The sequence below is a fragment of the Quercus suber genome, unplaced genomic scaffold (assembly GCF_002906115.3).
Source record: "Quercus suber isolate HL8 unplaced genomic scaffold, Cork oak 2.0 scaffold_599, whole genome shotgun sequence".
NCBI classification, from domain to species: Eukaryota; Viridiplantae; Streptophyta; class Magnoliopsida; order Fagales; family Fagaceae; genus Quercus; species Quercus suber.
Genome location: NW_027070043.1, coordinates 120,099 through 136,557, shown reverse-complemented (window position 1 = coordinate 136,557; position 16,459 = coordinate 120,099). Strand labels below are relative to the sequence as shown.

The window sequence follows — 16,459 nt, the reverse complement described above, 5'->3', positions numbered from 1 at the left end:
TGTGAATAAGAACTAAGCATTGCCTTTTGCCTCAAATATGAATTTCTTATATTTACAAGTACTCTAATATTACTTTCCATACATAAACATGCATACTATAAACTATGAATAAAGTTACAGCCCTAACAGCTGGGTATTTTTAACCAAAATAGTCATAGGCACAAGAAATATTTTCAAAACTATGTATATGATTCCCATGACCATATTTTAGCTTGAACATACTATTCTCTGATAAATAAAGCATTTTTCAAATTCATATACTTGTACATAAACAAAACACAACTTGTATAGCTGGAGAAATATCAAACTACCACATAAAGTTCACACGGCTGATGCACCTTTGCACAAAACACAACCTACATAGTAAAAAAAACCCAAAATACATACATGTTTCATTACATCATAACTTAAGGATAGGTTTTTCAAAAAAACTAAGCCACTAATAAAAGAGCTAGTCTAATAAGACATCGCCAAAGGTTTCCGCTGAGGAAGAAGCACCTTCAGCTAACGATGACTGCATCATTTCATCCCTTTGGCTCACTAAAAGAGAAAGCTCGATTGTCTTTGCTGCAATTTCTTTCTCAAGATCAGCTATCTTCAGTGCAAGCTCATTCAACTTAGTCTCATTATCTCGAGCAATACAAGCCTTAGCAGTAGTTCGAATCTTATCAAGGATGATTTGAACTCCAAACTTCATGAACAACAAATCCTTAAGAGCATTCTTCCAGTCAAGTACTCTCTTCAAATTTTTACTTTCAAGCTTTGTACGCTGCATATCTAGCAGTACTGCAACAAGCAACTGAAGTCCAGATTTCCTCAATGAAGCACCTAGATTGCATCCAGTCATGAAGTGAGGATGTTTCCTTACAATTGCTTCCAGCAGTGCCTGACCCTCTATAAGAATCTCAGATCGCTGGAACATGACAGTATTACTTGAAAGGGGGTAGAAGTCAGCCGCTACTTTCTCATTCTTCTCATCCTTAGCAAATTGCTCTAAGAATTCTTCAAGGCTCATTCTCTTGATAGCAGCACTAGAAGATTCACTCTGTAACTCTGTAAAGAGGAACATGATTATATCTCTAGTAGTAACAGAAAGCACTCATACAGCCAAGCATTATTGAATGGGAACCTCACTCTACTCAATGTAAGTAACTCAAAATTATCATACCTAGAGGTTCTTTGCTTTGGTGAACATCATGGGCAGCCGAAGAAGCAACATGCCTTTGGCTGGGCATTCCAATAGCAACTTTCCAGCAGTAAGAGTGATATCAGGATCCTTGCTAGCATTTTCTTGGCTGGGCATACGAGCAGCAGTTTCTTTAGCAGTAGCAATAACATCATGACCCTCATCAACAATCTTTATGTCTTCATCAGTTGGACCTAGAGAATAAAGGAAATCAGGAAAGGAAACGTGAGAAGAAACCGAAGCGAGGAACAGTAGCTTACCGAAGTCAGTAGCTGTATCCTCAAAATCATAATCCTCTGATTGTGTCTCTTTATTATCACCGAACTGTTGTAGCCATAAAACATATGGTTAGTACCAAAAATGAAGGCAAATAAGAAAAGAAAAAATATAGAAAGATGTAAGAAGATAAGGGCTCTGTGAGAATACCTCTTCTAAAGATTCTGGAACCTTTACTCTACTAGCACTAGTCTTCCTTCTGTATTGCTTCAATGGCGAGAGTGTTCTAGTAGATGCAGCAGCTGGAACACTGGACTTCGTGACTGGAGTTGCACCAAAACCAAATTGGGTAACAGCTGGGGGCTTAGGATTGCCAGTCTTGGGCTTCTCAACACTTGCTCTCTTACGCCTCACCTTTTTAGGCTTGTCTTTAGAAGGAGGTGATTTGCCACGAGATCTCTTGGTTGCACCATGGTTGGATTAGACTCGGGAGCTCTCACTATGGTGTATTTCTCACTCCATTCTATGGGAACATCGCCCCCATGAACCACCCAGCCATTAAGGTCAGCTCGCCACTCAGAAAATCCCAAATACTGCCTAGTAGCCCATGCATTGGTAGAAGGCTCACTCAAAGGGGGACTTATCACCACTTGGTCAACCTCTCGGCTACTTACATAATCAACAAATGTAACACCCCATAATTTTGATACCAATTTAATTATTATATGTAAATTATAAAGGAGTCCTACAATTAAATGGATTAAATTGATTTGGGCCTATGATATTAAAAATAAAATAAATACTATGAAATATGAAGCCCAAGTGAGGTGGCATAAGTAAATATATGGGCCTTGATAAACTTTTAAAAAATAAAATAAAATAAAACCCTAGCCTTCTTCCTCTTTAGTCACACGTGTATTTTACTAATGGACTTCCTTTTGCTTTAGCCAACTATTGAACTTTGCCTTTCTTCATTGTGGCGTTGAGTTGGAGTCTACAGGTATAATTTTCTCATACTCTAGATTTAAGAAGTTTGAATAGTCAATAGCTAGCAATTGTTATGAACCTAGACTATCATTATACTAATAGAAAAGGGCTCCTATAATTGTAATATATTAGATAAGAATGGTCAATATGTCAGGAAAGGGCCACATGCTTTGAATTTGTGCCTAATAGAGTAATAGGCTTGGACTTACCAATTCAAGTTTGTCATCATGTGAAAGGAAAAAAAGGTTGCTTGTGGTTTATATATAATTGTTTTTAGTCTCACTCTTTTCACCGCCATTGTCATTGTCAAAATAAGTGTCCAGCAGTGTCCTTATGCTTTATGGCACCAAGAGGATTATGGGTCTTTGGGTTGATGACTACAATATTATAATAGGAATTGTTTATATATAGTTGTATGGTCCAGGCTTTGAAATTGATTACGTATGAATAGTATGTATAGCCATATGGTCCTCCATTGGCTCTAAGATTGATTTGGCAGAACTATATTATGTGGCTTCTACTTTTGATTAATAGATATAAATATTAGGTTGATCAGATAGGTTTATATATCGTGTGGCTTCTAAGGAATAGTAGAAAATATCATGGCTAGACCTATAGTGAATTGCTAGAGTTTTATAAAGTTGCAGTACAATCATGCTTATTAATGGATAGTAAAAATACATGAAATAGAACAATTAGATTAAAGCTGAAAGGGAACTGGAGAGTTATGTAAATAAATGTAAAATTTTGGAAATATCAGTGTTGTCTAAGTATGAAAACTGGTTTTAGTAGGAAATTTGTGTATTGATGGACCTATTTTTGGTGTTGTTAGGCTCTAATTCTACTGATTCATTGTGACTCAAGGGTGATTGATTCCTTTTATTTTGCAACTAAGAGGTAAGTGGTGTTTACTAATTTTAGAGGTTTTCCCAAATAATGTTGATTATTAAACTATTTTATATCAAAGAAATATGTTGATATTATATATATAAATTGATATTTTATAAATGCTTGATGTGCACATTGACTATTCGTTTTATGAAAAACATGTGGGACAACCTAAATTTATTTAAACTTGTATTTGTGAATATATCCTCACATTTTTTGAGAATTATGAATGGACTATTTTTGTGAACATCTTGAATGGATTATTTTTGTGAACATATTGAATATGTTTTGAAAACCTATGACAAGTCGTGATTAGAAGCTCAGTATGGTATTTAGTCCTTAGCAAGGGACAATCATATTGTAGTTAGTCCTTAGCAAGGGACGGTCCCAAAAAAGGGGACAGTGCATGTTTGATAGTTACTTAGCAAGGGAGTATACTATTGAGGATCCAAAAAGGAAGTTCCTTAGTAAGGGAGTGCACCTTTAGGTTCCAAAGGAACCATCCTTAAGAAAGGGGATGAAAAGAAGGTTCTAGTCCTAAAAAGGGGACAGCACAACCCTGTCAACAGGTCGTAAACGTTGACCACGAGAAAAGCCTAGGAAATTGTCTATGTGATGATATTAATATATATATATATATATTATGATGGCTCACAATATAAAGATATTATATATATATATATATATATGAAGTATTTGATGATAAATATTAATGAGTTACAAGTTATGAAATTGTTGTAAGAATTATTTATTTGAAAGGTTTGTTACCACACCCCAATGTTAGTAAATTCCGCTTATTGAGTTATCTCACCCCCTCCCCCCTTTATTCCCATTATAGATACGTTAAGGGGATTATTGGAGTAGAGATTCTTGGGAGACACTTGAAAACTAGGTCATGATCCTGTAGACACTTGAAACTAAGTTATGATCTTGATTTTTTATCAGAGCATTTGGTATTTAGGTTATGTTTAATGGGATATTTTAAATAATTTTGGCAATGTTACTTCTTATGTTTAGTAATAATAATTGTTGCGCTGTCTATATTTCTTGATTTCTTTGTTAACTAGGTATCATGCCACCCAAAAAGAAGAGAGTAGCTAATTCCAATAGCGAGGAACCTATTGTTAATTTGCGAAGGCCAACCAAAGCAAGGGTTGATACTGAGGCTAAAGTCACTCAAGACGTGAGAAATAATGAACGTCCTAGGGTGACACGCATTGATCCTTTGGATGAAGCTGCTGCCCGACTGTTGGACAGGTTGGCCTATGTTGCTAGTAGAGGTGCAAGTAGAGTAGAGGCAAGGGCGGGTTGCTCTTTTGAGAATTTTATGAACAGAATCTCCCTTCTTTTGATGGGAAGCCAAATCCCTAGAAGTTAAGAACTGGTTCTTGCAGACGGAGAAGTTGTTAGAAGCTTTAGATTGCATTGACTCTTAGAAGGTGCGGTTTGTAACTTTCAAGTTGATTAGGGAAGCTGAGCGTTGGTGGAGATCCACTAAGGCCATTTTGGAGGGAATGGACACTGAGAGAAATCCCATCACTTGGGAGAAATTTAAAGGGGTTTTCTATGATAAATACTTGCTTGAGGTGGTTCGGGAATAAAAAGAGAGGGAATTTGCTGATTTGGTGCAAGGAAGTATGACTGTTGGCAATATGCAGCTAAACTCATCGAGTTATCTCGCTTTGGACCCCATTTAATCCTTATTGAGGCGAAGAAAGCAAGCATATTTCAAAGGGGTTGAATGAGATACTTTCACACCATCTGATTGCATTAGGTACAATGTGATTTGGCCATCACAAAGAATACATGTGTTAAAATATAAAATTGGTTGGACTTGTTTAGTGTGTGTGTGTGTGTGTTTTGGATCTAAATGCTTGACATTTTTCTTGATGAGAGATGTTTTTGAGAGCTTAAAATATTGGTTGGATCTTTAGTTGAGTGGCATGTTTGATTGCATTCATGTCTGTGTTTTTCTTTTCTTTAGACAACTGTTTTTAAGCAATCCCAACAGCTGTTGGACACCTTTCGACAGCTAGACTATCTATCGAGCTCTTCAGCTTCCTTTCTCGATAGATGTTAACGTAATCTCGATCCATCAAGATTCTTGAGATTCAATCTTGACAGCTACTCGATCCATTGAGGAAGCTTTTGTATGCTCGATAGATGCTTGATAGCTTCTCGATCCATCGAGGTAAAATTGTTGTGGACACCTCTCAACAACTTTTCAATAGCTGCTTGGTAGCTTTATCTCGCTTTTTAATTCTCGACAGCTCTCGATCCATCAAGAATCTGGGATTTCTATATATAGTGACAACGCGTTTTTTTCTTCATTTCTCCCCGATCTCTCTTGACAGTTTTTGTCTTTTCACCTCCCCAAACTTTTCTCTCTCACTCCAAACCTCAAACCCAAAAGTTTTTCGACCTTAAGATCACTTCTTCACCTAGTATGATCTTATTCTTTCTATTCTTATCATGCATTTCATGTTTTTTTACCTAACTTTTGGGTTTTTTTGAAAAATTTGGGGTTTTTCAAAATTGATGAGTTTTTTTTACAAACTTTTTGCGTTGGTTTTTGTGTAAATGATTTTAAATCATCATGCATTGCATCACATTTGCATTTTTAACAATGTTCATGCATTTTAGATTTGTGATTACTATGTTATAGTGTTGTGTGCTAGTAGGTTTGGATTGGGTTAAGCCCATGATGCTTTTAATGTTGCATATCACATGCTCATGCATTTTTCATGCATACATACCTTCATTTCTTTATATTCTTATATTGATTTCTGGTACTTTTATGCGTGTCTCTCTCTTTCCCTTTCTCTTTCTTGCGTTAGTTTGCTTTATGACACCTAAATGCAAATCTACTCCGTCTCGGAACCCTCTTCGTTCTAGGGCATCTTCTTCTTCTTCCCCCTCTGATCCTATTCCATCTCACATTCGGTTCCATGATGATAAAGCCTGTAAGGACTTTTCGGAGAACTTCTCACGACGAGGCATTCATTCAGAACGACAAGTCATTATATCAGATTTTTCCGATATTGACCTTCCCACTGTCATCTACAATACAGTAGCGGTTGGGAGTCACTGTGTGGCATCCTGATCACTTGTCCCTTCGTGATCATACAAGAGCTTTACTCCAATATGCACGGATTCAATTATTCAGTACCTCATTTTATCACTCGCGTTCGAGGTACGCGCATCGTAGTCACTCCGGATATTGTATCCGTGGTACTATATGTTCCTAGGGTAGCGCATCCTGACTACCTTGGCTGCGATCATCTTAAGACTATGTCTAAAGATGAACTCTTGTCACTTTTCTGTAAGACACATTCTTCTTGGGGTGACCGTCAAAACATCCCTTGCTTAGGCTTTGCAAAAGGTCTGAGGTTCCTTAACATGGTGATGACATTTGTTCTCCATCTATTGTCTCACTATAACTCTATCACAGAGTCTCGTGCTCGATTTTTGTTATCTCTCCTTGAGAGGCTTACCATTGATTTTCCCTCTCACTTCATTCTATCCTTCATAGATGTCTATAGGGATACGGCGACCCATGATAAGCTCATTTTTCCTTCAGCTATCATATGGATTCTTCACTATCTTTCTGTCTCTTATCCCAAGTCTCCTCATTTTTCGGTCATGTGTGCCGTAGACATTGCTACCTTCAGATGGAGTGAGGCCTAACTTCAACCGAAGTGGCCACGGATAGAGACAGCGACTCCTTTGGCCTCTTCCACTCCTTCCATATCCATACCTTTTTCATCAATGGGTGGTATGACCCTTGAGGCAGTCATGGCGTAGCTGCAGTGCATAAATGCTCGCCTTGACACACTTAGTGATGAGTTATGTCAGGTGAACACCCGTGTCGGTTGTATTGCTCGACAGCAGGCTCGCCTTGGTGGCTTCGTAAAGTCTCTCTCTCCTTCTCCAGATGCATTTGAGGACGAGGATGATGATGGTGACTCTGATGACGATGATAATGATGAGCATAAGGATGCTAGCTCACCTAGTGATGATGAGATGACTATTTGAGTTACTGACCCTTTGTCATTCATGACAAAAAGGGGAAGTAGTTTTGGATATGAGAGTAGTCATGTACATAGGAGGAGAGTTAGCATAGGAGATTTTTGTTAAAGAGTGTTTTTTCCTTTTGAGGGATGTAGTAAGGACTTATGTATGCTTTTCTTTTCTTCTTTTATAGATACATTGTTCTTACTTTGTGATAGCAAACCTTGTACTTATGATGTTATATATATGATGAGGTTGTCATTACAGTTCTTTCACCCATCTTTGCTTGTGTTGTTTCATTTCTCTCTTTATGCACATGCTTCTTATTTTTTGTATGCAATCTTTTATTTTTGTTTCAGATTAAGATGTTGTGGTGAGTTTTGTTTAAAGTCTTTCAAAAATACAGGTTGTCAAAGTCTTTTTTTCCACGAACTCTCTTCTTCTAAAGTTTTTCAAGAGTTTGTATTAGGATAAATATTATAGTATTTAACAAGTGAATATGATTTGAGTGATTTATGACTTCTCTCATATGTTCATTTGTTTGTTGTGGTTTTGTCACGGATTGTCAAAGGGAGAGATTGTTAGGACATATGTGAATCATGTTAGGAACATATGTCAATATAGAATTGGCTAATCCTTTCACAAAACGTACTTTACTTATAATTTGGTAGATCTAAGATATGTTTAATACTTCAAGGAACAATATTTCAAGTGTTAAAGCCATGTAAGTCTGTCCAAGAATCAAGTGAAGAAGTGTTGGATTTTAAAGTTCGACAGCAAGCTCAACAGCTAGTATCTACGAGGTTTAAAAGGCTGTTTAAGCCTGATGCTCGACAGCTACTTGATAGATAGGGTATTGTGGGGCCAGAAAATTAGGTAGCCTTAGCCCACTCCAAGCCGGGCCCAAGGGTCCATGCCAAGGATGCACGAGGGGTTCGAGGATGAAAGCGCGAGGACCGACCCCCAAGGAACATATCCGAGGATGGCCCCGTCCTCGGGCGTCCGAGACCTCGGAAGAACACGAGCAACACCCCACCAAAGGGGACTCCTTGAATATCCTAAGAGGAGGGGGTCTAGTGCCACGCGTCGGCGACGGGAGCACGACGAAGGAACGAGCCTTAGGCGAGCTGTCACCTCTGCATTGAATGCCCTCAACTTACGTCCTGGCCGCATTAATGAGGACGAGACTCCTGAACAGCGCCGCCTTGGGTGCTGCAACCCACTGGAGGAACAGGGATGCGGCTGATGGGACAGGCTCTCAAGTGGTAGCCTGATTGATCGACAAATAGAGGGTTAGGATCAATTTAGAGGGGTATATAACGTAGGGAGTCTCTCTTGAAAAAAGGAGGAAAAAAAGGAGGATCGGCATTAAGGAGTCCTGTAATGACTCATGCCCTTTGGAACCTTTGTAATGAATCTTCAAAGAAATAATAAGAACATCAAACTTCGGAAGACCAGTCCGAGGAGCAACATTGCGCATCCCAATCCATGTTCAAGTTGATAAATTCACATGTAACCATGCAGGGCAGTTGTACACCTTACTAGGGCCTAGTTCTTGAGCCCACACTCTATAAATTCATTGAAGGGCAAACTGGGCTTGGGTCCACTCTCTCAATCTGAAGAAGTGTCCCAAATCCAGTCCCTACAATTGGCGCCGTCTGTAGGGAGAACTCGTGCGTCAGTAAGGACAACAGCCAGGCATGGTAGGGTCAGACCCTCACCAAGGGAATTCCCATCGACACGAATCGGCAAGACCCCAACGCCCGAACGACTATGGCAACACGAGGCACGGCCAGAACGAGGAGAACGGGCGATTCCGAGAAGGAAGCATGCACACCTCGCAAACCAGCGAAAGCCACACGCGTAGAAGCGGCCGCGTGCCCCAAGGAGGCAATAACGACCCAGCCACGAGGCCGCGGAGGGATAAGAGTCACGCCTCTCAGAGGCAGGAAGACAAGGCGGCCATGCAGCCAGAGATAGACGATCTCAAGAGAAAGTTGCACCATGCACAACGAAAGCGACCTGAACCCAGCCTCGACTTACCCTCTGACGACGAAAGTGATGATGACTACAGGCAAGGGTCGACGACACCCTCGAGTGAAGTTTTCTCCCACGAGGATGAGCACTATCGGAGGCGTAGGCATGGCAGCCCTACCCCTAAGGGCTTAGGAAGCGACGCCATAAGCAGGGCGCTGGACCGGCTCTCTAAGTTGCCCTTTACGCGTCGCATAGACGAGGCGGAGCTCCCTCGGAGGTTCCAGCAGCCAACCTTCGCCGTTTACAATGGCAAGACGGACCCCGTGGAGCATGTGAGCCAGTTCAATCAGAGGATGGCCGTTCACTCTAAGAACGAGGGGCTGATGTGCAAAGTCTTCCCTTCCAGCTTGGGGCCTGTGGCAATGAGGTGGTTTAACGGCTTGAGGACGAATTTCGTAGACTCGTATAGACAGCTGACCCAGGCCTTTGGTTCCCGTTTTGTCACGAACAGCAGACCTCCTCGGCCCATGAGCGCGTTGCTGTCCTTGACCATGCGCAATGACGAGACCCTCAAGGCTTACTCGGACAAGTATTGGGAGATTTACAACGAGTTGGATGGCAAATACGATGATGTCTATATCAACACGTTCAAGAACAGGCTCTTGATGGGGCATGGCCTGAGGAAGTCCTTAACTGGTAAGCCCGCCACCAGCGTGTGGCAGCTAATGGACCGGATCGACAAATACAAACGGGTGGAGGAAGACTTCCTGCAGGGCAAGGGGAAGGAGAAGGCTATCCCTCAGGAGAGGAGGGATTCCAAGTCGGACCGATATAACAACACCCGTCCGAGAAGAGATTTCATAGGGCAATCTGGGGTGACAAATGCCCAGACTGTCGGCGCTGTATTCCGAGAACCGGTGCACAGGGTGCTGGAAAAGATCAAGAACGAACCGTATTTCAGGTGGCCGAGTAAGATGTCAGGAAACCCCGAGAAGCGTAATCAGACTGCTACTGCCAATATCACCAGGACCACGAGCATGCTACGGAGGACTGCAGGAACCTCTAGAACTATCTAGATCAGTTAGTTCGGGAGGGGAGGCTGAAGCATCTCCTGCACCATTCCAGCGGCCAGCATGGCCAGACCTACCAGGAGCCACGGAGGGACACAGCCATGGGACAGCTCGCTGGAACGATCAATGTGATCTTGGTTGCGCCAGGAAGAACAGGCACGCGCCCCTCACGAGTGCTGTCTGTAGCCCATATGACCACCGGGGAGTCCCAGTCAGAGCCAAAGAGGGCCAGAAGAGGCTGTCACTCGACCCTAACTTTTTTCGAGGAGGACAAGGACGGAACCACCCAACCCTACGACGATGCTTTGGTCATCACCCTCAGAATTGGGGGCTATGACGTCAAAAGGGTGATGGTGGATGGTGGCAGCGCGGCGGAGGTCATGTACCCCGACCTCTATAAGGGGCTGGGGCTGAAGCCCGAGGACTTGTCGCCCTATAGCTCCACCCTGATGAACTTCGATGGGAAGCTGGTCACCCCGGAGGGCATGATCAGGCTGCCCATCCAGATCGGCCCGGAAGTAGTGGAGGTGGACTTTATTGTGGTGAACATGTATTCCCCCTACACTGCCATTGTGGGAAGGCCTTGGCTCCACACCTTAGGAGGTGTCGCTTCTTCCTTGCACCAGAAAGTGAAATTCCCGTCTGGAGACCGAATCCTCGAGATCCGAGGGTGCCATTTAACGGCAAGGCGGTGTATGGTCGCGGCCACCTCACGCCCGCAAGATACGGAGCCCTCGGCCACCCTGGCCAAAAACTTATAGCAGCTAACCACCTCGGTGGCACTAGCAGACACGGCCACCGAGGAAGCAAGGCTCGAAGGCCTAGAGAAAGTGGTTATTGACAACGACCAGGAGAGATTTTTTCAAGTCGGAACCCAACTACCTCCCCGAGAGAAGGAGGAGTTGCTTGAGTTTCTCAAGAGTAACTTGGACGTGTTTGCATGGGACCCTTACGATGCCCCAGGGATTGACCCATCCTTCATCTGTCACCGCCTTAACGTCAACCCCTCGGTGATCCCAGGAAGCAACCACCCCGACGCCCATCAAAGGAGCACGCCGAGGCAGTTAAGGAAGAGTTCAATAAACTCAAGCGCGCGGGCGCTATTAAAGAAGTATTCTACCCCGAGTGGTTAGCCAACACTGTGGTGGTCAAGAAGAAGAGTGGGAAATGGAGGGTTTGCGTGGACTTCACGGACCTAAATAAAGCCTGCCCGAAGAACCCCTTCCCAATGCCACGAATAGACCAGCTGGTGGACGCAACCGCAGGCCATCCTCGGATGAGCTTCTTAGACGCCTTTTAAGGCTACCACCAGATCCCATTAGCCTTGGAGGATCAGGAGAGGACGGCCTTCGTGACGCCCATCGGAAACTACCACTACAAGGTGATGCCATTCGTCTTGAAGAACGCTGGATCTACTTATCAGAGGATGATGACGAGAATGTTTGAGCCGTTGTTGGGCAAGAACATTGAGATCTATGTTGACGATATGGTGGTAAAGAGCAGATTGGTGTCCGAGCATCTGCGGGACCTCGGCTGTATATTCGACGTCCTCAGAAAGCACAGGCTGCGACTAAATGCATCCAAGTACTCGTTTGGCGTAGGATCGGGCAAGTTCCTAGGCTACATCATCACCCACCGGGGGATCGAGGTCGACCCCGACCAAATCAGAGCTATCCAAAACCTAAGGCCTCCGCAAAACCCCAAGGAGATCCAAAGGCTTGCTGGGATGATCGCGGCCCTGAATTGATTCATTTCCAGGTCGGCCAACCGCTGCAGACCATTCTACCTTCTGCTTAACAAGTGGAAGGGATTTAAGTGGTTCGAGGAATGTGCCACGGCCTTCCAACAGCTCAACGATTACCTGGCCCGCCCACCCATCATGTCTAAACCAGAGGCCGACGAGGTCCTATACGCATACATTGTTGTGGCGAACCACGCTGTGAGCCTGGTGCTGATACGAAACGACAGTGGCGTCCAAAAACCAGTTTACTATGTTGGCAAGTCATTGCACGAAGCCGAGGTCAAGTACTTACCCTTGGAGAAAGCTATACTTGCCGTGGTCCATGCCATGCGAAAGCTGCCTCATTATTTCCAAGCCCACACGGTGGTCGTCTTAACCCAACTACCCTTGAAGTCCATACTTTGGGCCGCCGATTACACAGGAAGAATCGCAAAGTGGAATACTATCCTGGGAGCCTTCGACGTTAAATACATGCCTCGGACTACCATAAAGGGCCAGGTTCTAGCAGACTTGACGGCGGAGTTCGCTGAGCCAATTGTAGAAGTGGGAACCGAGGGAAGGATCGTTGACGAAAGGCCAGTGGGAGCGGTCTCTGTCCCGAGGCCATCATGCTGGAAAGTATATGTTGATGGCGCGGGAAACCAGAGAAGGTCGGGAGTAGGACTAGTCTTAGTGTCCCCTGAAGATCATGTCATAGAGAAATCCCTGAGACTCGGATTCCCGGCCACAAACAACGAGGTCGAGTACGAGGCATTATTGCAAGGTATGGCCATGGTACAGAAGATGGGAGGAAAGTCAGTGGAGATGTTCTTAGACTCGAGACTAGTAGTAGGACAGGTAAAGGGAGAGATGGAGGCCCGAGATCCGAGAATGCAGGAATACCTAAGCCAAGTCAAGCACTTGCAGTCGAATTTCGACCCTTTCAGTCTGTCTTATATCCCCAGGGGTGGGAACAGCCATGCCGATTCATTAGCCACGCTCGCAACTTCCTCGGCAGACAGTCTACCTCGGACCATACTTGTCGAGCACCTGGAGAGGGTGAGCGAGGCGACAAAGGAAACGATCCCCATCCTTAGGGTCGGAGTGGGTCCCAGTTGGATGGACCCCATTATGAGATTCCTCAAAGATGATATCTTGCCCCAAGACAAGTCAGAGGCTAAGAAAGTACGAAGAAAAGCTCCTCGGTTCTGGTTGTCCGAGGACCACAAACTATACAGGCGCTCCTACTCGGGGCCATACCTGCTATGCGTCCACCCCGAAACAGTAGAATTACTGCTCGAAGAGCTGCACGAGGGAATCTGCGGGAGCCACACAGGGGGGAGGTCCTTGTCTCATCGAGCCGTCACACAGGGATACTGGTGGCTGAGGATGCAGCAAGAGGCCCAGGACTATGTCAAGAGGTGTGACCAGTGCCAAAGGTTCACCCCCAATATCCATCAGCCAGGAGGGGTCCTTAATTCCTTGTCCGGCCTGTGGCCGTTCGCCCAATGAGGCTTGGACATTGTAGGACCATTCCCCAGAGCGCCAGGGAATAAGAAATATCTGTTAGTGGCCACGGACTACTTTACCAAGTGGGTCGAGGCCGAGCCATTGGCCAACATCAGGGACGTGGACGCAAAGAAATTCCTTTGGAGGAACATTGTGACACGATTCGGGGTCCTCCACACCCTTGTCTTGGATAATGGACTCCAATTCGATAGCAAGGCCTTCGGGAGGTACTGTCATGAGCTTGGTATCACAAATAGATACTCAACGCCCGCGTACCCTTAGGGAAATGGGCAAGCCAAGGCCGTCAACAAGGTCATCGTCAGCGGGCTTAAGAAGAGACTTGACGACGCTAAGGGGAGATGGGTAGAGGAGCTGCCCCACGTACTCTGGACATACCGGACCACGCCCCGGCGGTCAACGAGGGAAACACCTTTTGCCTTAACTTATGGAGCCGAGGCAGTAATCCCCCTGGAAACAAGCTTCCCGACACTAAGGACAAGCTCTTTCACCCCAGGCAGCAATGATGAACTGCTGGGGAGGAGCCTGGACCTAGTAGACGAACGAAGGGAACAAGCGATGATCCAGCTGGGCTATTACCAACAAAAGCTCAAGCAGGGGTATGATACCAATGTGAGGCTCAGAGCACTAACATCGGGGGACCTAGAGCTGAGAAAAATCGTAGGGGCTGCTAAGAACCCTTCTTGGGGAAAGTTGGGACCCAACTGGGAGGGGCCCTACCGAATTACGTCAGTGGCGGGGATAGGTGCATACTACTTAGAAGATCTAGACGAAAAACCTGTACCTCGTCCATGGAATGTAAATAACTTGAAAATGTATTATTATTAATGAAGAAGCCTTTTTGGATTCAAGTGCTTACCCTATTATGACTATGTATCTCGCGTTCTGACGACAAGACTAAGGGTTAAACAGAATCAAGACATTGCATAGTCCTCGGACTCAATCCTATGGGGAAACTAACTACTTCGAGATATCCTGAGTGTTAGACAGAACCAAGGCATTGCATGGTCCTCGGACTCAATCCTATGGGGAAACTAACTACTTCAAAATATCCTAAGTGTTAGACAGAACCAAGGCATTGCATGGTCCTCGGACCCAATCCTATGGGGAAACTAACTACTTCAAAATATCCTAGGTGTTAGACAGAACCAGGGCATTGCATGGTCCTCGGACTCAAGCCTATGGGGAAACTAACTACTTCAAAATATCCTAAGTTAGGAAAGGACCAAAACCCTAACTAACCCTTGGGACATAAGGGGACTGCCCACGCATACATTCTTTCCCCTTATCATTATTACTGACGCAATTGGTCGACATATAATTCAAGCTAAAATCATGCAAATAAAAAGAAAAGAAAGGAAGCAGGCAGCGTGTGAACAAATAAGCAATTAAAATAAATAAAAAGGGAAATTAAACTCCCATTACAACAAAGTGTCCATAGAAGTTGCATGGCAAGAGCCGCCTTACATAAAAATAAAAAGAGAGAAGAATAACAAAATAAAATAAAATGACATAAAAAGCATAGACAAAGGTCAAGCAAGCGGTAAAAGCGGGTTAAACCGAGATGCCAGAGAATCTACTCTTTCTACTCAGGCTGGATAGGGGCAACCTCTAAGTCCTCCGAGCCCTGGCCTAAGGGGACGGCCTGCAGCGGTACGGCGAGAATAGCTGCTTCCTCGGTGGTGGGGATTGGAGCATCGGATGGGGCCTCCGCTACCTCTTGGGGCACCTCCTCGCTCGGATTTTCCTTTAGTTCGGCAGCTCCCACCTCCTCAACAATCTCCCCAGCCTTAGCGCCATCAAGGGCGGCCTCGCGGATAGCAGGGGGGTAGTACACGCTCTCCGCCTTCCACAGGTCGAACGTGGCCTCCACCCTAGCTTGCTTGAGGGCCTCAGCCTAGACCTGGGAGTAGTATCGCCTACATACCCCTGGAACTTGAGCTTTATAGAGGGCCTCTACCTCAGCCACCCCATCAGCGTAGGCTGCAGTCTCGGCCTCCTCCTTGGCAGTCAGGGCCATCTCCCTGCCAAGATCCACCTCGACCTTAGCCCGCCAAGCCTCGTCTCGGGCCCACTCTGCCTCCCTCTGGGCCCCCTCGGCCGCAGTCACCTTAGCCTGTAGATCTACGATCAGATCCCTCGCGATCCCCAGCTACTCCTCCGCCTCGCCCAGGCGCCTTGTCTGCTCTTTGGCCTGGTTCTGGGCACCCTCAAGGCCAAACACTGCACTGTCCCGAGCCCTGGTCATCGCCTTCAAGTCCTCTCGGGCCTTGGCAAGGTCAGCCTCGGAGTTCTTCAGGGTCTGGGTAGCCTGAAACCGCCTATTACGCTCCTGGTCGAGGGCCTTCCCTTGGTCGTTGGCTGCCTCCTCCAACCTATAGACGGCCTGGACAGCCTGCCAGAGTAGCCAATGCACTATGAGCCAACTTAAAAGAAAAAAGGGGAAAAGGAGAGAAAAGGAAAGGGAATCGAAGTTATAGCCCTTACCATCCCCATATATCGCTTAAGGCTGAGGAAGACCTGCTTGCTCCTCAAAGAGTTCAGCTCGGCCATGTCCGCCGGGAGCAGCAGGCACATCTCCAGCGCATCGGCCACGTGCGCGCCTTCGCCCTTATTGAAGTCTCTGAGGGAGGCGTCATCCCTCAAGGGCTCCCCACAGAGCATCGGGGCTGGGAGCCAGGCCTGAGCCTCAGACGAGGTGTCGACGACCTGCCTATCCTGGCTCTTGCCGCCTATCTTAAGCTGCTTGGGCGGCCGCAGAGTATTGTCCTCCTTCTGCGAGGACACTGGCTTATCCTCCATAAACCTTTTGCCCTTATCCTTTTTCTTCTTGGGGTCGGCGGGCACGGACCCAGAAGGCAGGCTCGTCTGGGAAGG

General features: G+C 45.4%; 2 protein-coding genes across 2 annotated transcripts; both read left to right on the top strand.

The window, feature by feature from the left end:
* The first annotated feature begins 10,436 nt into the window (after positions 1-10,436).
* On the top strand, positions 10,437-11,096 carry LOC111999256 (uncharacterized). The gene has a single exon (XM_024031379.2). It carries the CDS (start codon positions 10,437-10,439, stop codon positions 11,094-11,096), a length of 660 nt encoding a protein of 219 aa, XP_023887147.2.
* A 1,118-nt stretch (positions 11,097-12,214) lies between these two features.
* On the top strand, positions 12,215-13,567 carry LOC136063941 (uncharacterized). Its single transcript, XM_065764992.1, has one exon. It carries the CDS (start codon positions 12,215-12,217, stop codon positions 13,565-13,567), a length of 1,353 nt encoding a protein of 450 aa, XP_065621064.1.
* Positions 13,568-16,459: the final 2,892 nt, after the last annotated feature.

What these genes read in the sequence shown, in the direction of transcription:
- LOC136063941 (XM_065764992.1), top strand. Translation starts at nt 12,215, where the DNA reads ATGTCTAAACCAGAGGCCGACGAGGTCCTATACGCATACATTGTTGTG.
- LOC111999256 (XM_024031379.2), top strand. Translation starts at nt 10,437, where the DNA reads ATGGGACAGCTCGCTGGAACGATCAATGTGATCTTGGTTGCGCCAGGA.